The sequence below is a fragment of the Alexandromys fortis genome, unplaced genomic scaffold, assembly GCF_014885135.2.
Source record: "Alexandromys fortis isolate MF-2015 unplaced genomic scaffold, M_Fortis_MF-2015_v1.1 scaffold_383, whole genome shotgun sequence".
Taxonomy (NCBI): domain Eukaryota; kingdom Metazoa; phylum Chordata; class Mammalia; order Rodentia; family Cricetidae; genus Alexandromys; species Alexandromys fortis.
Genome location: NW_026068252.1, coordinates 14,568 through 42,226, shown reverse-complemented (window position 1 = coordinate 42,226; position 27,659 = coordinate 14,568). Strand labels below are relative to the sequence as shown.

At 46.2% G+C, this 27,659-nt stretch overlaps 1 protein-coding gene across 3 annotated transcripts in view; it reads left to right on the top strand.

Annotated features, from left to right (window-relative positions):
• Syndig1 (synapse differentiation inducing 1) overlaps positions 1-26,634 on the top strand; it is a 102,104-nt gene extending 75,470 nt beyond the window's left edge. For all 3 annotated transcript variants that reach the window (XM_050131460.1, XM_050131461.1, XM_050131462.1), the window contains exons 3-4: positions 13,570-13,707; positions 26,496-26,634. In XM_050131460.1, coding sequence (XP_049987417.1) covers positions 13,570-13,707; positions 26,496-26,582 — 225 coding nt within the window. In that variant the 3' untranslated portion in view covers positions 26,583-26,634. The remainder of the gene's footprint in view (positions 1-13,569; positions 13,708-26,495) is intronic.
• Positions 26,635-27,659: the final 1,025 nt, after the last annotated feature.

Below are 27,659 nucleotides of genomic sequence, written 5' to 3'. Positions count from 1 at the left end.
AGAAGCACGCATCGGACGCTGGTTAGCTTGGGCTGCAGCACAGAAGGATGCGTCGAAGGGAACGCTGGGCAGGGATGGATGACACAGACCTAGAGTCGGTGCTCTGCAGTTTTAAAAGTTAGGCTTTTGAAATAGTAAGAAGAATTTGTGTTATGTTGTGTTGTTTTAGTAGCTTCGCCTGTTAGAATCATCAGGTGCTGGAGACAGAAGCTATCCTTATAGATAAAGACCAAACCCTCCACGCTCAGGGGTCTTGCACTGCAGGCTGCATGACTAGTGTTTTCCTCAGAAATAAACACACCATTTGGGGACAGAAGGATGGGAGAAAGACCCCCCCATTGTGAAATGCATGCTGAGCAGATCTTTTCTGGGATCTCTTCAATGAGACCTGTTTTCACTCCCATGTGGAGGCCTAAGGAATAGCAGGGAGCCTGGATAGTTTAGAAGCTGGAGTTTTCTATAGATCTCCGAAGATAGGTGGGTTTTTTTTTTCTTTCTCTCTTTTCTCACAGAAAATGAAAAATAACATTGTTTCTCATGAACCCGTCACCAGGGAAATGTGAAACCGAGGGAGGAAAAGCGGCCACCATCTCATTTAGAAACCACATGCTCAAGACACGAAGTTCACGTTGTGGGTCGCTGGTGTTAATTGGAAAACATCCCCCGGGTCTGCAGCGGGTTTTCACACTGCGCCTGAAGTGCACTTGGAAGCATAGAGTCGGGGTACAGCAGGGCCATGTGTTAGACCACAAGTACTTAAGAATCCCACTGCTGCATAGGTGAGAGCCGCCGGGGCCTGTGTGGGGAGGCAGCACTGCCATGAAACCAGTGGATTACAGGCAGCAAGGGAGCAGTCGGTGGAGTTCATTCAGAATAGTTTGGGGATCTTAACGCCTCGAGTGTGGCGTTCCCTGTCAAGCTTTACTCTGTGGATTATAACACGGAGGATCGGCACAGAGATTGCTGTTTCGGAAAGGCTGGAGGTACAGAGTCCAGGATGAGGTGGGTGACTATTATTGACTATTACATACCAAAGGAAGAGAGAAAGGGGGTCAAGTGGAGAGAAAGTCAAGGAGATAAAGAGAAAATGAGGGAAGGAGGGAGGGAGAGGATCTACCAGAATCCTACCTAGGCAAGCATCTGGCCCCAAGGTCTTAGAAATTCATGGTGCGCCTTAGAAAGTCGGAATCTGCTATGAACATAGTATGCAGAAACTACTGTTTGAACTTGCATCCTCCAAAACCTTCTGTCTTTATTTTCATGTATTTTCTCACAGCAATAAAAAGTGTAAGAAGAAATTCCTATATTGCTGTAAGTCTCAGGATGTGCTTCCAGAGGTCATGGGCTAAGGGTAGTCGCAGTGTTTGGTGTGCTAGTGAAGGCTGAAGAAAAACAGCGCAGAACTTCTTAACGTTCTCTTTAAGATGATGCTGTGTTTCAGCATAAATATGTGAACAGAAGGTATTTGTGTCCCCACTGCTCACATCGCTCCCTGCCGGGGGGGGGGGGTCACCAGTCACCACCAGCAATGCCTGACAGACTGAAACTGTCTGGGGTAACCAGAACTAGCTGTGGAAGTCCAGGAACCTTTGAGGGACACAGAAGAGCTTCTGTCTGGCAGCATCACCCTTACCTATTTATGGAATGCCTCATCTTTTGTTAGGGAGATGTGCTCACCTCCTATTACAACCAAGCTGTTGACAGCAATGTAGGCACAAAATAAAGCCAGAGTGGTCACTGTGCGGGGGTGCAGGAATTCTGCAAGCTGACCGCTGCCACCCTTGAGCCTTGACTGTGAGTGCTCCACTAAAGAGGAATAAGGCTGTATGTGAAAGGAAGACAATCATGTCCCATAGAGTGACAGATGCCAAAGTAGACATTCCAACCACCGCTTTTCTACCCTATCTATCTGCATATTAAATTCACATACAGAATCAGGTATTAGATCTCTGCGGCCCTGAGGCATCATGGTGTCTTGACCACAAGAACATCTCGGACCAAGGACGTTGATGACTGACCCAAGGGTCTCACAGCTAGGAAAGAGCAAATCAAACTTTAAAGCCACCCCCCCCTTGCTTTGTATCTTAAGGTCATGCTGATCCAAATGAGCTGAATTAGAACTAGAAGACCCAGCTTTCTATTGAAACCATTTTTAAACTACTTTAAAAACCGGCAACTAAATCCTGAATCTCAGTGAAGGGTGTGTGCTGCAGAGTCGGGGAAATGGCCGTGACTCACAGTGCCGAGCATCTAGAAAGATGAGAAGAGAAGGCTGGGTAGGAAAGTGAGCAGATGGGCAGACACACGATGAAGCCAATTGTGGCATCTGAGTAGCAGCCACAGGAAGATTTGCTTTAGGATCCTTTTAACCGTTGGTGGGCCTTATCGCCTCAGAATAGATGTTGGTGCAGAACATAGCTCAGGTAGTTTTCTTTTGACACTTGTCAACTCACCTATTCTAACCTGTTTTAAAACTATCATACACTGACGTTAGTGGTGTCTTTCACATTAGGGCTTAGACAGGTAGGCATATTTGTTCTTTTAGATAAGGCAATTTAGGAACCAAGTATATAAGAATTCTATTCTAAATATATATAAGTCATCTCACTTACATGTAAGGCATGCAATCATAAAACTTTGGGGAAAGAAAGCATAGAAACTATCCGTTACTTAAGTATTAGATGGAAGAGTTTTAGATATGGTATCAAAAGTACAATGCAGATTAATGTATTTTAATTTCACAAAAGCCACTATCAAGTTGAAGTAAAAACCAAGCTGCAAAGTGGGTGAGAATACTAGAAGAAAGAAAACATCACATACCCAACAAAGACTTTGTATGACACTTTCTTCGTTTCTTTTCTAGTTGTGATAAAAAATACCCTTACAAACGTAGTTTAGGGAATAAAGGGTTTATTTTACCTCTAGTTCCTGGTTACAGTTCCTCACAGCAGGAAATTCATAGTGGCCTGAGCCTAAGGGAGATGATCTTGTCACATCCATAACTGAGAACAGAAAGCCGTGAATGCATGTGTGCTTGGGCTCAGCTTGATTCCTTTATTCTTACATAGATGAGATCACATGCCTAGGGAATGGTGCCACCCATAGCGGGCTGGGTCTTCACACCTCAGTTAATAGTAAATAGAATCAAGACAGACTCCTGCAGCTATGCCAACTTTATCTAGACAACCCCTCGCCAAGACTGTTCCAACGTGATTCTCAATTATGTCAAGTTAAACTATCTTATCACAGTGTGTATAAATTTCTCTGAACTCAAATGTAAGTAACCAGACAGTTCAGTCTAAAATGGGGAAAATCCAGTAGCATAAATAGATGGCAAATGGGTACATACAAAACATGTCCAATAGCATCAGCCGTCTGGGAAGCACAGAGAAAATTATGAGTAGATATTATGACTTACCTATTAGAGTGACCAGAATCAGAAGGAAAGGAAGACAGACCACAACATCAAAAATCCCATAACCTGGTACCACCGGGTGCTGGTGAGGATGCAGAGTAAACAGCTCTGAAAATTACCTCAGGCTCAAAGACAGGAAGTGTCATGAAATCCCTGTTGACGAGAACTTTATTAGGAGACTTACAACCTCATAGCCGTAACCAGCCATGATGAAGCCCACGATAGGCTGGGGGTGCCTTGCAAGAGTTAGAGCATTGCACTGAGGACAGCTTGGTGGGGTCTTGGATGGAGAGGGAGAGACTTCAATTCTGCAAGACACAGATGCAGATAGAAATGCAGCCCGCTGCAGCCACTCCGAATAACAGTTTGTTCCTTATAAAGTTAAACTAGCCCTGACTAAGTGGTTTCTGTATGTGTGTTTGACAAAATACAATCATACATCCACATGAATTTCTGAACAAATCTATCCGTAATATTTACTTTGAATAATGTAAAAACAGAAGCAGCCAAACGTCTCCAGTGGAGGGATGGATAGACACATTGTGGTACCTCTTTCCCATGGATTATTATGCAGCAAGAGGGAAAGAGTGATACCTGGATGTCTCCTAGGAGTGTTACACTGACTGTAGAAGGCCTGTCTCACAAGATTATGTGCTGTGTGATCCCCTTTGTGTGATATTGCCCAAAGTCATCACCGTAAGAGCAGACAATAGTTCAAGGATGATCCAGAGCTGAGACTGAGCACGGATGTGAGCTGAAGAGGAAGAGGACACAGGCTCCTGGAAATGATGGACAATTTCTATCTCTTGATTACTGGTAGTTATATAAACCCACGGGAGAACCTGAATCCACAGAAGCGTCACCACTGACACCAAGGTCACTAGAGAGCAGGTGGCTGCTGTCAGGCTAGCACTGAGTCACAGGTACTGAGTCGATGTCACTGTGTTGGCTTTGATCGTTGGACTGTGGTTATGTAAGGCATAAGTCAGGGCATGTGGGGACTCTGTTCTATCTTTGCCATTTCTACAGGAACTCTGTTCTATTTTTAAAATTTGTATGAGTGTCTAAAATTATTTCAAAGTGTATATATATATATACATGTTATATTTCAAAGTGAATATATACTATTTCAAAGTATGTATATTTCTGTGTATTATTTCGAAGTACATACAATCTATATACTTTGAATAATTTATGCACACTCAAATGTATGTAAATATGGCAATTACTAATGAATTCTAATATTATTCTTTAGTCTTCAAATTCTAACTAAATAGACACCTTAAATAAATGTTTTCCTTTAAATCTCAGAGTGTTTCAGAACACCTAAGAAAAATGTGAGTCAGAGAGTTGTTTAAAATGGCCGATACCCAATTACACAGAACACACAGCCGTTTTGGTGAACACAAAGATTTGCTGTAATTGGTGCTTTCACAGAAGCAGCTGCTGGCTTAGAAAATAATTCTCTGAACGAAAGTGCCCACCTGTGCTGTAGGTGCTTCTTGCATGCGGTATGTGTGGACCCTTGGTCAGCTGGGGATACTGGGCCAAGAGAGAAGATGGCTGGATCACATCTGGGTCTGCTGGAGGACAGGATCCTCCAGCTCCCATGTTTTGAGTTTTGGCTCCCCTCCTAGTTGTGAATAAGTGGATACCAAGTTCTAAAACTCTCCAGAGCTGGTGCTGCTGGCCGGTATCTGGAACTTGGAGATGGTGAACTGGTATCACGCTGCTCAGGTGGGGATCTGCTGCTCACCTGCTTTGGAGCAAGTGCAATGAGATCCTCATCCCAGATAAAGAGGCTGGCAACCTGGGCAGAAGACAGGGCTGGGGACAGGGGTAGAAACGGCTAATGGTCTTGCGAGGGGAGGGTCACTGTGGTATTCCTTTCCCAGAGCATTTGGGATAATCTTTACCCATTGCAGGGATACAGAGAATACTACTGAGAAGATGCTAGCTGTGGATAAATGAGTTTCAGCTTCCCCAAGTTTGTCCTGAGTTCTAGAAGGGGCTGGCTTGCTGCTTGGCTGCTGCACCTCCCAGCCCGTACTCCTTACCCTGCACCCTGCAATTACAGTCTTGGTTTTCTGGCAAATTCCTTCTAGTTCACACTAGTGGAGCTGTTAGGCTACAGAGCTTGAGAATTCAACCAGCATCCTGTGACTTAAACAACGAGTTCTCTTCCAGATGAGCCAGCAGCTGTTTGCTTGGTGGCCCTGCACTGGGTGCTCATTTGCTGTGTCCTTTGAGAAGCCATCCTGACCCCAAGACCTGTCCCCTCTTTGGTTTGCTCAGCTCAAGCTCATCTGTTGGAAGCATTTGATGTCTTATGTTCTTAAGGGCAGATGTGTGTACCAAATACCACGAAGTAGTTTCCCTGTGGAAACATAAAAAGGACAAACAGGATGAGAGCCAGATTGCAATGCTAAATACATTTTCATGTGTCATAAAAAGGGATTCAGTTTCTTCTTTTTTTCATTTTTTTCCAGTGGCATCCACATCAGCATTTCCATTAAAGCACAATCAGAAGAAGAAGAAAAAAATTGTATGCAATGCTTAATCCCCAAAGGAAAAGAATTCAATTTAAAGTGGAGTTTTCCTACTGAAATAGAACATTTATGAGGAGACTTTTGACATTTTATGTTTAAGGTTATAGCAGACAAAAAGTTGCAATACTAATGCACAAGTTCTATTTTCTGTGCTCTTTGGAAGTAAGCTGCAGTTGTGATGTTTCTTTATATAAACTTAAATATAAGTAGAAAAATATATTTACACGCATGTATGTGCGCACATACACATATTCTAAGAATATAATTATTAGGAAATTAACAGTTACAATACTCTTTCCTAATCTATGAAATGCATTCCTTTTTCTTCTTTCTTTCTTTCTTTCTTTCTTTCTTTCTTTCTTTCTTTCTTTCTTTCTCCCTGTATTGCTTGTGTAGCAATCCAGTTTCCACACTGCATACATTGTCATAGCACTAGCATCTTCTTTAGTGTGGAAGAGTCCTGCTGTCTGTTCTTGTTGATCATGACCTTGACTTTTTAAGAGTATGTGTCAGTTACATTGAAGGCCAGCTGTAAATTCAGGCTTGTCTGATTGACTCTATATAATTAATCTTAAGCTACACAAATGGTACCATATCTCCCAGTCCGACCAGTCAGGATGATGATAGCATCTATTTGCCTTTTACCAGTCTGGGTAGCTCTGATTTCTTCCTTTGGTGCCTGCCAAATTTCTCACTGAGCACAGGACTACGTTGCTTGGTAATCCCTGAGTGATGTGCAGGGAGGTGCTCATGTTAGCACCTTTTGACAAATGCCCAGCACTTGTGATCCCTGTGATATTTGTGAATAGACTTGTATATGATGTGTGTATTACACAGCAACATACATGTTCTTTCACACACTTGATAACTAGATGTATCTTATAACAGACACTATTAGGAAATTTCATTGTGCAAGCATCATAAATTGGAGTGACATAAACTAAGATGGCTCCGATGTCACTTGGAATGATATTCTGTGTGACCATCATTGTATATGGAGTCCGTCACCGAGGGAAGTGTCCTGAGTTACAAGCTTGTGTGCTTTTCTATCTCTCTACGGATATGGTATTTATTAATATTCACTTCTGGTCTCATCTATCATTTTCTTACAAGCTTCATTATGTTCCCCTGTAGGGCCACAGCACAGTTCATTTGACCACCTGTCCTGTGGCTCTTCTTTCAAAACTGGAACACTCCTTCCTGGAGTGAGGATGGAGGAACATATGACGCAGGAGCTGCTCACAGAACTTACAAGACTCGGGAAGCAAAGACAGTCACAGAGCCTCTGGCCAAGGTCATATAAGCAATACCAACTGCTGGTGAGAGAGACACTCCAGCCAACAGATCTGTCTGTAGACTGTACAGGGAGCCCCAGAGGTGCAGCCTTGTGAGTCATGATCCATTCAGAGTGGGCTTTTGGTTTATTCAGCTGCCTGTGGGCTCCCCATGCTCCTGTTAGTAACTACTCCAATGAGCCCATTGGTTCACCAAGCTAGAGTTGGGTACAGTCAGTTCTTTGGTCTGCCATTTGCCTTTCTGACGTATAAACATTTGCTTATGTCTGTCTAGGAAGAGTCATGCAACAACACCCTTCATGGAATGAACATTCAAGTTTAGCTGTTGCCAATATTTTGCAGCTACTCGTAGCGTTGCAATGAAGCTTCGTGTGCTCCTGCATCTTACGTTTCTGTTGTGTAATCTTTCAGATCAATTCCTAGGACTGGGATTGTGAGACCAGAGACTAAGATCCATGTTGTTGTTATATCCTGACAGCTTTGCTTTCTAAAGGTCGCACTGACTGGCATCCTGTCCCCGTGCAGTCTCACCAACCACACAGCTGCTCAGTCAGCCTTCAGGCAGGGATTGTTCAAGTTTGGTGATGCGGTGGGGTCTGAAGTGAAAGCCTGTTCAAGAACAGAGCCTGTTCTTTTAAGGTCCCTCACCAAGGAAAAGGAAGTGAAATGTCACAGGGAAGTGTGTTCAAGGTTGACTGATATCACCAGACTAGACTAAGAGACATTGACCATCTTGTAATTCAGTCTTAAGGCCAGAGAACCTTATTGGACAAGCAGCATCTGGAAGAACAATGGGGCTGGTTAATATATAATGTGACAGTGGTCGGTCACTTGCCTTGCCTATAGCTTTTCTCTGTTCTTGACTTTGCTTTCAGAAAGGGAACATTTTCAGGAGGGGTGAGGAACAGGGTCCCTGCCTATATGACGGGGTATTTTTCCAACTTTCCTTGTAAAACCAGTTAAAAATAATAAAGGGCAGATTAAGCTCTAAGTTCCCCAAACATAACAAACTAGAGTTTGAAATCCGAAATAGGCACTTGTCTTAGAAAATATTCATGTGGTCACTACATGCTATGAAGAATCGCCTGTATGAATGATGTAGGTCCATCTGCTAACTGTGTCAACCACTGACAGCTTGGCCTGTAGCTGCGAGACTAACCCTCTGAGTATTTCCCTATTACTTAAGTTGATGTAAGGTATGCCTAGTTTTCTCACGCAGTAGGGTGTGGCTGGCTGGTGGCATGGGCTAGATGTAGTCTTTCCTCCATCCACCTCATGCTATGTACCCTCTTACTGTCCACGGTCCTAAGTCCACGTCGACCCATGGCCTTTGCGTGTGCTGATTCTTCTGCATGTAGATCCTTCACTAAGTCGAGGACCATCAAACTGAAGTCTCATTTTCTTCCTAAAGCCTGAAGTTTGTTGTGTATGTTTAGTATTTCCCAAAGACCATGTGTTAAATGCTTGATTCCCATTCTGGCAGTATTGTGTGATGGTGGAGCCTAGCAGGAAGCCCGTAGTGGGTGTGTCTTTAAAGAAGACAATGGGACCTGGTTCATGTTAGACTGAGCTACATCCTCAACCTGCTGCAGGTTTACTTTGCTTCTGCCTTACCACCTCATGATACACTTTCAATCTGTGGGGAACCTAGGGCCAAACAGGAGAAACTAAAGACATACTCCTAAGATACACCCAGGATGGCTTATGTATTGTTTAGGATGATTGTACTCATGTCCTGAAATGGGCCTTCCTTGTGTCCTGTGTTTGTGGGATCCCAGATCTCTGAGCCATGCAGGTACCACACAATAAGGCTAGACAGGATGCCATGGATTTTAATGTCACCCGATTTTGAGTAAAGCAGGGAACGTGGACCTTATCTGAGCTTCGTTTCTATTGGATGCAAAAAAATGCCATGACCAAAAGCCAGAGGGAAGGGTTTATTTCATCTTTTATTTCATAAACTCCAGACCACCAGGCAGGACCTCACGGTAGGAACTGAAAGAGAGGCCATGGAAGAAAGCTGCTTACTAGCTTCTTCCCCAGGACTCAGTCGACTTGGTTTTTATACAGCCCAAGTCCACCTTTCCAGAGGTGGTACCACCTGCAGTGATGGGAACCTCCCCACATCGTCATTAATCAAGAAAATTCTCTGCAGATTTGCCTGCAGGCCACTCTGGTGGAGTCATTTCTCAGCTGAAGTTGATGTTTCTGTTGACTAAGGCCTCAGGGGAGTTCTCTATCCAGCAACGGTTCACTGAGTCCTCTCTGTGCCAGGGATGTGTGTCACCTGTGATCTCTGCCTGCCAGGAGCTCAGACCAAGTCAGTTGGTAGACAGCAACATGGCTGAAAATTTCTGGGTAGGTGAAGATTCTGCCAAGGAAGGTTCAGACAGTCTGTTCAGTGTCGGGGAGTCCCTGGTGATGCAGGTACATGAGAGAAGTGTGCAGATAGATAAATAGATAGATAGATAGATAGATAGATAGATAGATAGATAGATGATATATATATGATATATATGATAGATAGGTAGATAGATAGATAGATGATAGATAGAGATAATAGATAGATGATAGATAGATAGATAGATAGATAGATAGATAGATAGATAGATGATAGATAGATAGATAGATAGATAGATAGATAGATGGATAGATAGATAGATGGATAGGTAGATAGATACTGAACACTGTGGCTTCTGAGTAACAGAATGTGTAGTGAGTCCCCGGAGCCAGCTCTTGGTTGTATCTAATTCTAAGTGATTGAGGTTTGCATAGGTCTGCATGGCTAGCAGCTGATGGCTCCGCATAATGAACCCAGCCAGAGTGCCTCCTAGGACCAAATGGTGACCTTCCTGCCCAGATAACAGGGTGGAGGAAGAAGGATGACTCCAGGACCCCACACTAGTGGTGACACCTGGAGGGGGTTCAAGTAACAGAGCTAAATCAAAGTTTGCTCCCTGGAAACAATCAGTATTACTTGCTCGCATTGCTGCAGTCGGTGTGGAACTCGGGGAAGATCAGCAACAAAGCCTGACCTTGAGACTATTTAACAATAAAACAAATAAATAAAATGACACTTGAGACCCACAAGCCCAGTGGAGAGATATGTCACTCAGGGGAGCAACCAATCAGCAGGCACAGGCTGCAGGGCCAGCAGTCCACTTGCCTCTGCCTTGCTTCCTACAGCTCGCAAGGAGACATCTCATGAATCCTGAACTTCTGTGAGTGGTTCCCATCTGCTGCAGATGTTCCAGACAGTGACCTAGGAAAGGGATTTAAAAGACAGCTGCCCTACAAGCCGAGTCTCCTCTGCATGGGCGGTGCATATTGCATCTCCTTGGCAAAGGAATCTGCACGTCTCTTGGGCCAGCTGTATCTCCTCTCCCCATTCAGTGGCTCTCTGCCCATGACCACTTAAACCCATCAGGATCCTGCAGACGGAGGAGCAAAGGAAGGATTATAAGCCAGGATGTTCTTATCGTCTCTGTAATTTTTCTTGAATTTTGAAAATCCATTTTAATCAAGCTGATTAATTATTTTGGTGTCAGGCAAGAACAACTCTGTGACTTCTGTGTGTGGTTCAATTAAGAAGCAGCAAAGTATGTATTGTTCTGAAACCCATTTCTCCACAGCACAGGGAGAGTGATGTGATTCTTCAGAGACGGGAGAGCCAGCCCCTACGGTGCTAGCATGCTTGCGGTGCTGTGGAGGAGCAGATTCCAGCCTTGTCTGTAAGGGAAAATTTCAGAATCACTGTGGCTACTGTCATGCCTACACAAGCATCTTGGCACACACCAATTAAGAAGCAAGATCATCAGAGTCCCTGGTGGCCAAAGTGAAGGAGCATCTAGATGTAGGTGACACAAAACAGTTTTCTGTGCAGCTGGCTATGAGTTCAAGCATAGCACGAAGCCTGGAATAAACAGTGCGGAGCTGGCTAAGCGGGGTGGTTGGCAAGAATGTCAACCTCTCCCAGCCACTGCTTTGCCTATTATAAAACAGAAATGGCAATAAAAGTTCAATTATATCTAGAGTCCTTATGAGACACAATGACCTCAGGAGCACAGAACTCTTTGTAAACTAAAAGCCAAAACCTGAAAACTAAGAATCCAAACAAATAGGCACAGATTTGTTGCCCATGAGCCAAAACCTCCGCTCTGGTCAGGGCAACATTGGTCTGTAGCTCAAGAAGGTGAAGGTCTGGAGAAAGAAGATGGATGACCTTTGACTTCCAAGAGTGCTCTTTAGATCCCGGTGGACTTGTCACAGGCCAAATTCTCAGGCACTTCCTGCAGAGATGGCCCTCCAGCAGGACAGTCAACGTGCAGCTGTGGCCGTAAACCTCCTCTCTGCTTCACTAGTCTTTGGCAGGAAATAGAGCTAAAGGTGACAGGTGTGTATGTGAAGAGGCACTGTGTGGCAACATTCAGGCTGAGCACAGCGCCTCCTTCATCCTGATAGGTGATTCCATGCTATGCAAGGCCTGGGCAGTGCAGTCCCTGGATCTTGCATGAATTATGCATCCCTGCTGGCTGTGTTGATTTCCGTCTCAGATAGCCATAATGATAGTAATTTTCATTTTCCTTTACTGTTCTGAAGACCATATGGGAGATGTGTACGGAATAAAATGAAGTGAAATTCCACAGATGTAGTTCCGTAGAAGGGACACTGTACAATCCCTTCTACACATGGAAGGGATGCAGTACCAGGCAGAAGACTCATACCTGGGCAGAGAGCAACAGTGACCAGCAGGACAGGGCCATACTAGGGAGCTGGCCTTATAGCCTCTAGAGATGACTTTTGCTCTGGGGAGTGAAGCATAGGGAGAACCAGCCCTATGTGGGCAGTGGGTCATCAGCTTCCATGGCAGGGTCACCCGAAGAAACCCTTGTTTGTTATGTGAGTGATCCCAACACCCTGTGCTTGTTTTCTCTAGTAACTACACAGAAACCAAGTTTTCACTCCGATTCCCTGACCTCTCAATGCAACGCTGTGTGGTCTGCCTGGCGGCTGGGGCTTCCGGCAGTTTTATGTGTTAAATTTTGAACGGCATCATTTTCATTTGGGGGACTTTTGCATCTGTGTATGAGTGACTCCATGCTGCTGGGGGGTTGGGGTGGGTGGTGGCTAGCCTGATGTGGCAGGTGTCGATTGGAATCACCCCACAGTCATGCACCATAGTACGTTGTCAAGCTTCTCCCTCTCGGCTGGGGCGGGAGCTGAATGATAATGAGCCCTTTGAAGAGGAGATGCTCTCTTTCTTTTTATGTTCTTAGAAACAGTGTCTGGAGCAAGCTAGGGCTTCATCTTTGTGTGAGATAAACAGTTGGAGGAGGCAGCCTTGGTTTTTGATGAGTCGGCACGAAGGGCATGCGCTCTGATGAGATAAAATCCTCTGGGAGTGGAACCAGCCAAGGGTGTCCATCCAAGATCTGGGAAGCAAGCATGCACGAGGTAGCTAGGCAGTGGTTATCCCAAAGTCTTAGAATCATTCTTGCTGATATTCCCAGCCCACCCACCTAACCACCTACATCAGATTCCCAGGAAATTCTCACCATGTCTGTGAGAGTCCCATGTGCCACTGTATCACGGGGAAGAGAAAGCTGCATTTACAGGCAGCTGCTCCCAGAACAGCTGTCACATCCGCAGGAGGGAGGCTGCACATCTGGGTAGCACTCGGGTCCCTTACATCCTGACTCAGATCAGCATCAAAGGAAATTTGAGCTTATCCAGAGACAGCATCCTCCCTCTGTCCACACTAGCCCCACCATGTGCTGAGCACAAAAAGCAAGATACAAGTAGGTCGTGTCTCCTGAAAGTCCCCAAGGCCACCATCTTTATCCCTATCACCCCACACCAGGATCCCAAAGATCTCTGAAATACGATTTTCCTCACTGGCCTCCCAATAATCCCACTCTAAGTCTAAGCAATCCTCTATGTCAGAATTCATTTAATGCCTGAAGAAATCAATGATAAACCGAAACAAAACAGCAACAACATAAGCAAAGCTCTAAGTTGATCCACGGTGAGCTGAGGACCTCTTGTATCACAATTCTTTTCCGAAGCATTTGCCTACTGTGTAGCTGTGGACAAGGTTTGGACTGGGAAGGCCTTTAGCTTTCCTGATCTTGGCCAGGTTTCCCCACTGCTACCCAGATTGTTCGAGGCTCACCCTTGCTGGTGATCGTGGTAACAAGATCATCAGCAAAGAGCAGCTAGAGCAGCAGCCTGGCAGGGCCTGCTCCTGCCAGGTGGCATCCCGTTACTCCTTCACTGAACCTCCCTCCCGTCCTTCTCCTTGTCTCTGCAGAGTGACTACTCCAGCGACACGGAGAGCGAGGACAACTTCCTCATGATGCCCCCGCGGGACCACCTGGGGCTCAGCGTCTTCTCCATGCTCTGCTGCTTCTGGCCTTTGGGCATCGCGGCCTTCTACTTGTCCCATGAGGTAAGGCCTCTAGTAGCTGGGTAATACACACTACAGGGTGATGTTCACACAAACACACCATGACCAAGGATAGCCAAGGAAGCCTGGCTGTTGTCTGCCAGGAAGGGTGTCGTCAAGCAGGGTTGTGAGGTGGCTTTACCTCCGGGTCAGTCAGCTTTGTCCTTGTAGAGGTAATACTGGCTTCAGAAACAGAACTGATGGACCGAAGCAGGCATCCACCTATCAGAGGACAGATGTGTTGAAATAGGAGCAGCAGGGCTGCGTCCCCGGCACCCGGCCGCCCGCATGGCTAGCTTATGCCCCGAAATAATTACACGGAAACTGTATTCTTTCAAACACTGCCTGGCCCGGCTAGTTTCAGCTTCTTATTGGCTAGCTCTTACATATTGTTCTAACCCATTTCTAATATTCTATGTAGCCCATGAGCTGGCTTACCAGGGAGGATCTTAACCTGCGTCTGTCTGGAGCGGGAGAATCATGGCGACTCTTCCACTCAGCTTCTTTTTCCCAGCATTCTCTTCTGTCTACTCCGCCTACCTAATTTTCTGTCCTATGAGGGCTGAGGCAGTTTCTTTATTATTAACCAATGAAATCAACAGATAAGATACAAGACCCACCTCCATCACAGATGGCCTTTGGAGGCTTGACCTTAAAATGAGACTTGGTCTGTCATTTGTAGGAAAACGTCTGGTCCGGGTTAGAGATACCTTTATAAACAGTGGACCTAGCCAGAAAGGAGGAAACAGAGTTTGTTTTCATTGGCAAAGGCTCGTTGTTGTAAAATATTCATGTAACAGAGAGCCTGGTCTCCAATAGCCCATGGATCCTTCATGGGTGGGAGACCCTAAGGTACCAGTTCCCAGCTTATCTTACTATACAGCATCCCACCGGAATGCATTTGCTAGGTTTTCCCTATCAAAGAGACAGCTTTTATATTCTTATTCATAAAGGAAAGGCATTCACGTGCACTAATTAAAGCATGAAATTACCATCACCACCACCTACTACCATTGTCCCAACCAGAGCAGGGAGAAAGGCAGCCCAGGGTAGCGCAGAGTGCTAGAAGCCCTAGTGCCCCTGGAAGTTCTCCCAGTGGCAGATGACCCCTGCGGGAGGCCAGGATACTCCCACTGGCTGCTAGGATTCCCAGGCTGAGGCTGCAAACTACTCACTGACATACTTGAAATAGCCTTTTCCTTGTTTGAACATGGCTTTCCTGTGTGAACCAGCAGTTACTTCTTGATGGCCTCTGAGTTGATGAAGTTTGACCTGGTGTGGTGAGGGAAGCCCTGCCTAGCTCCCTTTTTGGCACCTGCATGGCTCCAGCAGTGGCCAACTGCCTGCCTCCAGTTTCTAATATCCTAAGAGGAAGGGTTGAGGGCCTCTTGAGGATCACTGCTGTTTGCAAAGACCAAGACACAGAGAATTGCTTCAAGACAGGATGTGGGTGGGGTGGGAGGTATATGGAGTCAGACAAGGATGGTGGAGCAGGGCACAGCTCCTGTTTTGTGCTGTTCTTTGGTCTCAGTTCTGGATGATAAGCACTAGGTGGGTGATCCTGGACCCCTAAGGTTATGCTGAGAGCTTGCTCAAGGGCCAGCCCTGGCCTGAAAGGTCTGTCTAGGTGTCTCTTGTGAATGTGCTCTATGAATGTTACACCCCATGACTGTACTCAACAGTATAAACTTGTGCAGAAGGCCAGATGCCCGGACCCAGGCAGCTGTGAGTTGAGGCAGGCTCAGATGAGCCTGGCGTCCAAGGCTTCCACAGGCACTGCCCATACTGCCCATAAGGGTATGTGAGGGTTTGAGAAAGACTTTGTGAGATATTCTTGGTGAGTCCAGTCTGCTCCTGCCTATATAAGAAGCACCCTAAATCTGGGTTAGACAATAAGTCTTATTAATAAAGAGGGGCGGGGCCAAGACCATGACGTGAAAAGAGCCAGCCGCTCACCCAGCAAGCTCATTGTGGATCTAACTCATGATCTGAATATGCTACCAATTGCATCTAGACCCAGGATCCTGTACTTCATATCCATGTCGTCCTAGAATAAGAAGAATGTGGTTCAACTGCCCTCCTGGATGCAGGGGCACGTGAAAAACCAGAGCTAAGATTTGACATCAAGTTTTGAAGTGGGGCTGGTGTTTTCCCTCAGGTTTCACTGGGGAAGGTGTCACCTCTTCCCATGGTATCAAATACTGAAATCCTAGTTAAATGGCGTGGATCAAGGAATGTGTGTCCACACCAGAAGCTGCTTCTTCACATATCCTGCAGTGAAGCCCCTGCCTCTTGTAGGCTGGGTGAGTTGTGGCCAGCACCTTTGACCCAAAGGTGTTACAGCACTCAGAGTCTCGTCTTAGAAATGGTAAGAACCTCTTAGACTCAAGCCTCAGGATTCAAGAAGTTTAATGCCTTTGGTGGTCAAGATGGTTGTTACTGTTCGGCAGGAAATACAAAGTATACCTTCTGTACCAACTTCTAGTGACTTTCTTTTTTCTTTTTTTGGAAGGAAGACTAAAATATTTGCAGTGGGTAGGGGTGGGTCTGTGCTGCTAGAGAAGGAAGAGGTGCTCCCAGCTCCTCTCCCTCCTCCCCAGCTTTACTTTGCCCTGCATTCAGAGAATGAGTTCCCTGCTGTGGAACCCACGGCTATGCAGTTGTTTCCATTAAAGCTGTCTGGATGGAGTCCCCTTTGCAGGGCCTGTGTCCAAGTTCTATCTAGATGGGGGCTTCTATACTCAACCACTTCCCAGAGCCTTCGCCCAGCCCAAAGGCTGCTGTGCACTCTGTTTATGCCTCTGCAACCCAAACTGCAGACAGGAAAGAAATCTCCAGGCCCTTTGAGGAGAGCAGGCAGCTGCTGGGAGGAGAGTGCATGGCAGGGACTAGAACAGACACCCTCAGAATCAAGCTCTAAATTGAATCAGAGCTGGCCTGGGCACACTGGCCTGCACATGGCCAGCTGGGACTTCTAATCCTGGGGCCTGGAGGGAGAAGCCTGGTGACTGCTCTCTCTGGAGGTTCTTGACAGATGTTTTCAAGGCCCAGAGTGCTCAGCTGTGGAGCCTCCAGGGAGCTACAGCCAAGCACAGTGCTATTCTAAAGACAGGCTCCCCAAGGCTGTGGAAGTGCTCCCAAGAAGTCTTTGAATTCCACATGTGACTTCAGTTGTTTTTGTTTGATTGGTTGGTTTTTGTTGTTGTTTCTTTTCCTTTCCAACTAAACCTATCTTAGAGTATCCACTGGCAAGTCACCTGTGCCTACCTATTGCCAAAGCAACTCTCAGGTGACAGAAATACACATGGCCATTCTGGGAAAGCAAAGCAGGGGAGGCTGATTAAATCAGTCCGTGGTGAGAAGATTGAATCGCTGTTCTGGGCTTATAAACTTGGGCTTTTGGGGTTCCGTCTTTTTCTAAGACAGATCTGAGATCCTTGCATATGCGCAACCCCTCCATTCCTGTTTCCTGGTCCATAGCATGTCATCAAAATAATTGCCACACCCAAGATTTCCCAGATGGAGCTAGGACAGAAAGCACAATGGTGCCCTGCTGGGCCCCACAGGTGTCCAAGCACTGTGGATCTGCAGGCAGGTGGCTACAGACAGCAGCCAGGATTCCTAAAGTTGTGAGATCAGACTAACTGTATGACAGACAGCAGGAGTAATGGCCACAGGCCACTCACTGTGCGCCAGAGACCACATGCCACCCTGCATCCCTGCTAAAGCACTGATCCCTCTGGGAAGAGAATGCTTTGGGACCACACTTTCCCTCCCCAGCACAGACCTGCTCCTCTGTTGTGAGAGCTGGGAACCTCCATTTTGACAAGCTTGCTGGCTGATTTCTTAAGCTCTCAGTGTGAGCCGTCCACTCAGTGAGCTCAGGTAGACTGCTGTCTACCCGAGTGGCCTCATGAGGACTGGGATCACCTATATCTTACTGTGGCTGAGCCTGGACTCAGAGAGGTAGCGTGCAAACTGGGGGAGAGTGGTCGAGGATAGAGAATCTGGCAAGAAACCTGCCAGGCAACATTGTGCCCTGGGCTGTAACAAAGGACTTGGTATAGATGCAGAGTGGCAGCCGGCAAGTGAAGGCTGCGGCCCACTTCATTTTCATGGTGTCATCTGCCCCTTATGAGAGCCAGCTCAGTAAACCAGCTCACAGAGAAAGGCGTGAACTGCAGATTAAGTGAGAAGCTGGTGTTTCCAAACGATACTAAGGGTAGAAATAAATCTCAGTTTGCTGAGCAACTGTTGTAAGCTAGTTAATGCCCACGCTTATCTTCTTTAATCCCTCCAATAAGTCTAAAAGTGAAAAATTAATATCTCCATCGAAATGGAAAAAGTTTCAAGGATTAAAACAACTTCCATATCTCATAAAGGTGGCAAGTATGGGGGCGCAGGAGGCAAAGCGCTGGTACTTCTATCTCTTAAGACAGAATCTGCTGCCCCAGAACCCCTTTATCCACACACAAACACATCCAGGATCACGGGGCTCCCTCCTCGGTCCTCTGCCCCTGCAGCCCACTTGAAGAATGTGTGGCACGGGGATCCCAGGGGAAACATGGTCGTGTTTGACTTTGTGGCCCGGCACTGTGCCTTGGAACAGATGGTGACCTGAAGCTGCAGCTGGACACACTCCCCAGAGGCCTTGGGTCTGGATCTGCGCCACAGGCCCTGAGGTCGCGTGTGCAAGGTGACTAGTGGAGTGTTCTCTTTGAGACATTCATTATGCCCTTGATTTCATTTCATTTCCTTTACTAATGGCAATATTACAGCAATAATTAAATGGGAGATGGAATTTTACGAATTTAGGAATTTTATGAATAATGACAGCTAAGGGAACCAGGAAAATGAAGGGGAAAGAGGACCTTCATCTAGAGGGACAGGGGTCCTGCAGAGCTGGTCAGCATCTCCTTGGGATGTACTCAGGAGCCTACATCTATTGAACACACGACTGTGTCAGCCCTGATCCAGGGTGCTGTGGTAAACAAGATGGGTCAAACTCCCCCTTCATAGAGTTGGCATTCCAGTGAAGTCAGGCAGAGAAAAACAAGAATAAAACCAGAAGATTATGCAGGAGAAAGATAACACTGCAAACAGATATGGGAGATAAAATTTAAAGGTGTGGTCACAGAAAGGGCTGCCAAGGAGGTGACAGTTCATGACAAAGCCATAGGCCTAAGCCAAGAGGTGCTCTTGAGAAATATCCTTCCTGGCAGAGACAACCAGTGTTGGCTCTGTGATGGGAACCAGTCTGGCACACGTGAAGAATGACCTGGTATGACTGAAGCCAGGAGACTACTGTGGGTGAGAGATGGAAACCAGGACGGAGAAACAGGTATGGCTGTGTAGGTAGACCCAAAGACCTTTATCTGTCAAAATGAGCTAGACTCTGATTTGGGTCTGAGGAGCCATGTGGTTTTACAGCAGAAGGCAGCTGGCAGCAGAGTCCCAGAGTTAAAGGTGCCATCATAATCCAGAAGAAAGCCAGTGGGGCTGGACCACTCCTGCTACCAGGGGTTTTAAAGTAGAGAGGCTGGAATGTCTTCTGGAAGAATGACCTCTGAGTTTGCATTGTGACTTGAAGAGACAGAGATGGAGTCCCTGGAGATGGGACATTATGCCCCAGGAAGGCATGCATGTAAAAGGAGCAGGATGGGGGCTTGGCTTGGCTTCAGCAAGTGTGTCGGCACAGAAGAAAGGCACACACAGAGCAGGTAGATTGGATGTGTGGTTTGGGGTTCAGGGGAAAGATTGGGTACAAATGTGAGCCAAGACTAAAGCCAAGAACTGAACCTTAAGCATCAGAGGGAGCAGTCAGGAGGTGGGTGGGAAAGTCCTCAGGGACTGGAGGGAGGGGCAGTCTGAGGAGTAGACTCGAGAGGGTGTGAGACAGAACCCTTCCATGCTCAGGGAACCATGCCACAGAAAACAGAACAGTAGGCCCTGGGCAGGCACCCAGGAAGGCGCCGTGGGTGCTGGGGCATTCTAGTTCTTGATCTCTTGTTGGCAACACACTGAAAACTCCTGGAGCTCTACCCACGCCTATGATTCGTGCACTTTCTGCAGGTCTATCACACTACAGTTAAAAGGATGCACACATACATGAGAAACAGCAGTTGGATGTGGTTGAATATGGACAGAGCTGTGGCTTTTACAGTTTGTTATGAATAAAAAATAGGGTAATATTTAATGTTAATTAATAGGGATTGCATTGAATCTATAGATTTCTTTTGGTAGGATTGCCATTTTTACTATGTTAATTCTTACCTACCCATTACTGTACTCACAAAAGCCTGTGGGATCTCCACAGCATTCTTTGGTTCCTTCATCTCTAAGGGGAAATTGCCACCATTTCATTGTTAAGGAAGATCTCTAGGCACTTTGTCTTTAAGTCATGGATGGGTTTCGGGTACCTAAACATTTTGGACCAATGACAAATAATCTATGAGTGCTCTTCTTTCCTGTGCCGATGTGGCAAGCTTACGGGCTGTTAGAAAGCATTGAGCTCCCTTGCGTTTGTAGAACACTCCCTGCAGAATTGTTGAGCTTCTCTTTGCCTCATTACCTCTTGTAATTTCTTCATTGAGTTTTGGTGCCATTGGTATGCTGCTTGCAGAGTTCCTTCTTCATTTGTTCTCTGCGGCTTGGTTTGAAACAAATCATTGACTATTTTAACGGTAGGTGAAGTTCAGGGGTAGGAGCTTCTGTGTCTAGGAAGGGGCTTTGTTGTCAGGAGGACTTTAAATTAATGGTTTAATTTTTTAATGCTGATAAGGCTGGTTGGATTTTTTTTTCTTCTCACATTAGTTTTGGTAACTGTGCTTTTAAGCTTCTCATAGAGCATCTGTCAGATAATGCCACTTGTGCCTGTGCTTTTGCCTGTGACTGGACATGTGTGGTTATTAGAACACCGGGACTGGGAGTGGGAGTCTTGGAGGAAGTGCCTCATCCGTCAGTTTTTTTAACATGAGAAGAAAAGCTGATTTGCCCCTGGGAAGAATGATAGGTTGATAAGGCATTTGAAACTGACTTTTGTCAGTTCCGTATAGATCGTCAATTTCACTAATCTCTTTTAAGATATGAGTTTAGGCTGCTCCTGTCTTCTTTTTAGGCTCTAAATAGACAGATATATGAATGGATGGGTAAACAGAAAGACGCAAATGCTTCCTGAAGGCAGTAATGCTACTGTTTGATCCCACAGGCCCTTGTTTGCTTGGGCCTCATCTTCCGGTTGACTTGGTCCTCATCCTCACAGCATCTTTGACCCTCCACTTGATAGAGCTACTGCCCTGCCTGCTTAACATGTGACTTTTGGGGTTTCCATTCTAGTGAATCTGATGGTGGTAAATCCTCTCAGTTCTGTGTCTTTGGAAATACCCTGTTGTCACTTTGATCCCTGCAGGTGTGAGCCCCTGGTGTGGAATTCTAGTCAATAACTCCCTCTTCCATGTCTCAACTTCTGCCAAACCATCCCCAGAGTGATAACCTTGGGTTTGTCTGATGACGAGTTTTAAGAGTTCGGATTCGGCTTCCTCAGACCAGCTAGGCTTTTTCTATGTTCCACTCCCCTTCCCACATTTCCGAGCCTTTTCTTCTTGATCAGTTTCTTGATCACAATGAGCAAGTACTTTACGGACTTTTCCTAGCAAGGGTCAGTTCCCTTGACCTCCCGCTGCTTAGCTCTCTGGTCCTCTGTCTCAGGGCAGTGACTGATTTTCCAAGGTCACCATTTTTGGCGCCTTCTAGACTTAAACTTGTTTCTCTCCTGTCCCACAAAGTAGCGAAAACACCTTCCTGAGCACCTCTATGGATGACACAACAGTGTTCCCACACGTTTTGATCATTCTTCTAGTTTCCTGGCCTCTCCTTAATCTTGGTCTTATAACCATTCATCTTATTTCTTTGATGCTTACTAAAATAGCTTTTATTTTCTCTACAAAATTTTTAGACACCATCTGTTGAAAGACTACTAGTCTGCCATTACCCAAAGCAGGAGTCTGCATTTCTGTCTCTTTAAATTATTCAAATGAATAATATCCTCCTTTTCCAGTATCAGTATTTGAATTTAGACTGGTGAATTGGTGAATCCTCATGATGGATTTCAATTATCTATTGCTCAAACTCCCATCCCTTTTGGTGCTAATTGAAATTTAAGCTGTGTTGCTTAAATTTGCATGGATAACCGAGTGCCATCTACTGGGGCTGAATCATGTAAGATATTTGGCATTCCCTGGTAATTCTCATTCAAAAGCCAAGGAAGAAGAAGTTCAGTAATACAGAGAAACAGCAAGCCAGGTCTGGCCCCTTGTGCCTGCTCACTCAATGCAGTTGTTTGTAGCAGATGTAGAGATCCAAGTACAGTGTCACCTAAGGGTGTCAGACATAGTTGGGCAGGGCTGGCTACAGCAAAGAGCCAATCCAGCCACCCCGTGCTCTGAGTGAAACACAATGGGCAGCCAGCACTCACACCACCGAGGCCTCATGAGCTTTAGAGGCAGAGCCAGTGTGTTCTCTAAACTGTTCTCCAGGAAGGAGTAGGCTGTTGCGGTCAGGTGAAACTATTCCTAAATGAGCTAAGCCCTTGGCCCTCCAGTTCCTTCCTGGAAATAAGACAGAGGCGATTAAAGTAGGAGGCTGACCTGAGAAGGCACACCGTATGTAGTAGAAAGCCGACTGACTCCAAGCTAAGAAGACAGGTGGGACCTGAGAGCCCTCTAGACAAACTAGAATTGTCCCTAATGGGCACAGCATTTAAAGCCAGGGGGAATTCCCCTGCAAGCACAGCATCAAGCAGCAGTGGAGAGAAACATAGTTTGCTGACATTGTCTTACCCAGGGTGTCTTTTTTCATGGGGAAAAGAGCAGAGACCCTGGTCAGGCACTGCCCGGCCCTGCTGGAGATGGATGCTGAGAGCCAGCCGCCCGGTTTGTTAGCACCTCGCCTCACTCCATGGTGCTCCTTTGACTACTAGGATTATTTGCCTTGGCCCCCCTTCCGTCATCTAAACCAAAACTGACAGGCTGTTTTCAGAAACTATCGCCTATTTGCCTTTCTCTTGGGGAAAAAAAAAAAAGGCATATGTATAGATTGACCTCTCTAAGCCCGGGCACAAAGACAGGCTTAGAAATATTTATTTCTTTGTTCAATATTGTGGCTTAGAACTTGAGAATCACGTGAATCTGGAGGCCATGGGCTTCCCACACTGGATGGTATACGTAACAGTCACAGGTCTTCGGGGGCAATGCCCTTTGCACTTCGCTGTCTGCCTTTTCTGACCTCGAGTTTATTACTCTTCAGCGTCACTAGGTTTAGAGTAAATTGGATCCTATGGCTGAGTGCACCCCATAAGCGCTAGCCGATTTCATCAGCTCAAGCTTTAATTTTGCACCTGAGAGCCACAGCTCTCCAGGCAGGGAGTTGGGGAGATTGTCTTCTGAGAGCTAGGAGATTGCTGTAATGGGAAGAGAAAGTGCCCCAGCACTGAGACAGTTGGGGAACAGGAGACAGGACCACACCAGGAGACTGCAGACAAGGACAGAGCAGATAGAAAGACTGGCTTACCTCAGCGTCCCCAGGCAAGTGACACAAGAGCACAGGGGACAGTGAGGGAGCTGCGGTGGCCTGTAAACACAGGCCGAATCAAGGACAGCGCGGCTGCTTCATTGAAAAGCCCGGCGGAGGGGACAGTGTGTCAGGTGGACATGTCATACCTGCGTCAAGAGACTGCATTCAACTCAACAGGCATCAGCTGTGAGCCCTCTCCCGACCCCCCCCTCTCTCTCCCTCACTGCTTTTCTTCCTGCTTCTCTCTCCCCTCCCCTATCTCTATCTGTGTTCCCATATGAATATTTAATATGCTGATTGTAGCATCTAAGAGTCATTTTTGCAACTTCTGAATTTAAACAATTCCACATAAATATTAATGACCTGATACAGTCAAGACAGATCAGATTCCTGATTTCCACCTCTTTCCATGGAATATCTATGCTATAGATGAGTCACTGATTCAAAAAAAAAAAACTTGTTTGGATAAATAAGTGAACAAATCCTGTCTGTTTTCCCCTGTGGCGTGTTGAATGGATTTTTTTTTTTCAGTTGTGGGAAAGCTTTGTCTGGATAATTAGTGTTGATTTTGTGATTAGTGGTGTATAGTTGAGAATAACGTGAGCTGATTTTGAAAGCACCGTACTGTTGGTGCTCTGTGGACACTTTGGCACCCAGAGGTGAAATCTCAGTGTGTTCCATTGTGTGTTCTTCTGTCTAGGCTTAGGGCTTGCTCGGAGTGTGCTTCCAGTGTGTGATGCTTTCTGGTAGACGGTGTCACTGACGCTATTAATTAGGGTGGAGCGGTCCGCCAGCAGCAGTGTGGCTCACGCACCTCTTTTGCGTCTCTTTGAACACTGAGCCCTCTAGATGAGGATTTTGGTACCCTGATGGTGCAAGGCCAGAAGCTGCTGGTTTGTAGACAGCATTGTTAGCCTTTTCTGAGAGAGCTAAGTCCTGTTTAGCCAGAGCCTGGGGGCACACTTTCTTTCAGGAATGCTCTGGTTGGTCACAGCCTCCCCACAGTATCTTCACAACGGTTGGGTTCCCATGCCAACATCCAGTGGCCTAGGTCTGGTCTCAAGGCTCTTTCTGTATCCAGGGACATGACTGTGATTCCGTGACCTGTGAATAGATAGTCTTGCCTTCTAAGCTCGTGTGATCACCAGGACTGGCCAATCTTGCTGCAGGCAATGACTCACAAACATGGTTTTACAGAAGCCATTTTGTCATGAAATTTCACTCTTTTGCTATGCTAGCCAATTAATATTCTCTCTAGTAGGTAAACCCACATGAATAATGCATACGCAATATAAAACACTAGCAATGTTATCTTCTAAATCCAACCCTAGAGAGAAGATCTGTCTCCCTGGGACCAGCTTTAAATGGGAACACTTGAAGGTACTCACATTCAACACCCCCCCCGTCCCTCCCCCCACACACACAGGAGTTAACAAACTCAGGAAAGAGGCCCAAACACGTCACTTTTGGCAGGAACTTACAGGAACTTAAGTGAACCTTTTATGGGTAAGCCACTGATAAAGAGGCCACAGAAACCACGTTTTCTTGTGGTAAGGGAAGCTTTCAGGCTTTCATGAGGCCCAGATGTGTCTCCGTGGCCAGGTGACTGTTCAGAGAGACGAGGATAAGAGCAGTACAGTTCGGATACAGAGATTGCCAGCAGTGGCGATCACACAAATCCTGCGCTCTTAACTACTTCCAAATCTGTGAATTGAAGCTAAGGTCAGGGCTGGGGAGACGACTCAGGCAGTTACTTGCAAACCTGGGGACCTGAGTTTGAATCCTCAACACCCGCATAAAAAGCCAGGCAAAGAATGGTTGTCTGGATTACACACACGCATGCAGACACACAGGAATAAACCGTATCCATTCACACGTGTACACACGCACACATGCATGCATATATGCACACATGTGCAGGCCTCTGCTTGCACACAAAGGCTACAATCACATCCTTTTTGACAACTAGGTTTTTACACCATTTTGTTGCTGGTGTTTGGGCTTAGCGTTTCCAGGTTCTTGATCTCTTATTCAAGGAAATTAATTAGTTAAAGTCCACAGCCCCACTTGGAACTCATCCCACCTCTCCCAGAGCCCCTCCCTGTGTTGCTGCCTGCCCTCCCACCTTCAGCTTCCATGTCACTAATGACTGTTGTGCAGGGTGCTGCCCTGACCCCTCCCTCATAGCCAGGCTGCGTTAGCTTGTGGTTATTACAAGGTAATAATAACCTGAGAAAAGAAAGAGTCACTGTGGTTCATGGTTTCAGAGGTTTCAGCCAGTGGCCCATTGGCTTGTTGTTTTGGGGGACTTGTGGCAGATTTTGTGTAACTCCTATGTTTCTGCTTCCTCCTACGTTAAAACTTCCCAATTTGGATGGAAACTTTTTAAAAATAGAATGTGAAAAGGGCAGTGAAATAACATGATGTCCTGGGGGAAAGTGACACACCCCATCCTACAGGATGCCCATTAAGACAGGAAGCGGACAACTCAAAATAGCTTCAAGAAGTCCCCGAAACCGACCAGACTCACTAAGCCCCTCCTTCTTGAATAAAGGCTGCTGAGACTTATTCTCAGACAAGCTGAGTTTCTCAGAAGAGGCTCACATCAAGCAGCATGGAAGGAGCAGAGACCAGCCCAACTGCTTATGGGAAACAACAGCCAGCCAAGCTTCGTTAAAGAGGTGCAGACCAGCTGAGCCACTGAAAAGGAATATTCTCCAACCTGTTGAGCTGGCGGCAGACTGTGCTGTGTGCTCCAGAGTTCCAGCTCTTGTGATCTGTCTCATACTAGGGTAGGCTTTGGTGGTGCAGCTGTCTTTGAGTCATTTCTTTCCCTGTAAGTAACCCCTCACCCACATCCCTAGGAGTAGCTCCAGCAAAGCTCATTGCTTCACCAAGTTAGACTGGTGGTGTTCATGTTTTGGTCTGACCTCGGTTTCCTACCTAGGATGATGTATTTGCTCACATCTCCCCAGGAACTGTGTCACACAACAGTAAGATGCAAAAGACACACAAAGACGAAGGCGCTGGGTCTCCTACCTCCTTCCGGGGCATACCCCTAGGCCCCAGCTCTTAAAGGTTCTAGCACTTTCAGAAGCACCAGTGAGAACTAAGCCCTTACCACCTGAGTCTTCAGGGGACAACAACTCAGTTTACGGTACAGGCCGTGACCCCGGTGGTCCCTTGAAGTAACCTGGCTCTTTTGCCTTATTCCCCTCAAGGTACCAGCTTCATTGTGTGGAGCAGCTACGGGCTCAGGAATCACAGAGATTCTCACAAGACCCATCTTCCTGTCAGCATCAACATGATCCCAAAGGTTGAACAACCTGTCATTCAGGTGTTCTGGAATAAAATACAGATTTCACACAGCCGTTGCTTCTGGCTTGAATTGCCATGTGGTAACAAGAGTTTTTTCTTCCTGTGTCCTGTTCACTACACAGCTGCCAACAGTGACATAACCACGTCATGGCAAGCAAGAAAACGGCATCCTGATGAACAAGACTTAACTTATCACAAATCCTACAGGCCACGCTCTGTTAAATGCAGACAGTTTGGCTTCTCTCCACACTCACATCAGAGGCTTTCCTGAGACTGGCCAGTCTGTTCTAACCCTCCCTCCTACACACAATGACAAAACAAATGCATACTGTAATTTTTAAAGCTCCATCTAGATCCAAATTCTAGTTGTTCTCTGACCTCTACACAAATGCTATGCTCACTCACACATACTTGGGTAAGTGAATAGGATTTTTTTTAAATATTAAAACTCTTTGTTATTTCTTATCCCAAACTTGGGGACATGCAGGCCACACAGCAGTCTGCGTATTTCACAACAAACAGTCCCCTTTTTTAGTAGAGGGGAGTGTTCTGATGTGGATTGGAAGGGGGATTATGTCCTCAACTTTCAGAAAGGACTTCTCAATGTAGTAATGTCCAGTTGAGAATATTGTGGTGGTCCCCACCCACCCAGACATCCAAGCCACCCTGTTTTGAAGCAGGGGAGGAAATAATTCTACCCTCGTTTTCCATGGCATACTGCATCCCAAGCCCAAAGTCTAATAGCCGACTTTGGCAAGAAGGCTAAAAGCAGACTTGGCACAACCTTTCATTAACCTGAGGAAGAATTAATTTTATTCCTCAGTAACTAAACAGAATTGGAAAGCTGGGGGACAGGCTTCAACAGAACCACCTCAGACACGTTTCTGAATATAGCTTACCTTAGACATATTCTTTCTCAAATCCAGCCCAGAAGGGTAATTGTTCTTCAGCCTAAGCAGCAAGTGGAGTTCACCTCTCAGCAACCTGAGATCTGAGGAAGGCCCTGATGGAGACAGCAGAGTGGACACTCAGGAACATTAGTGTGTCATGTGGGTACTGAGTGGTGC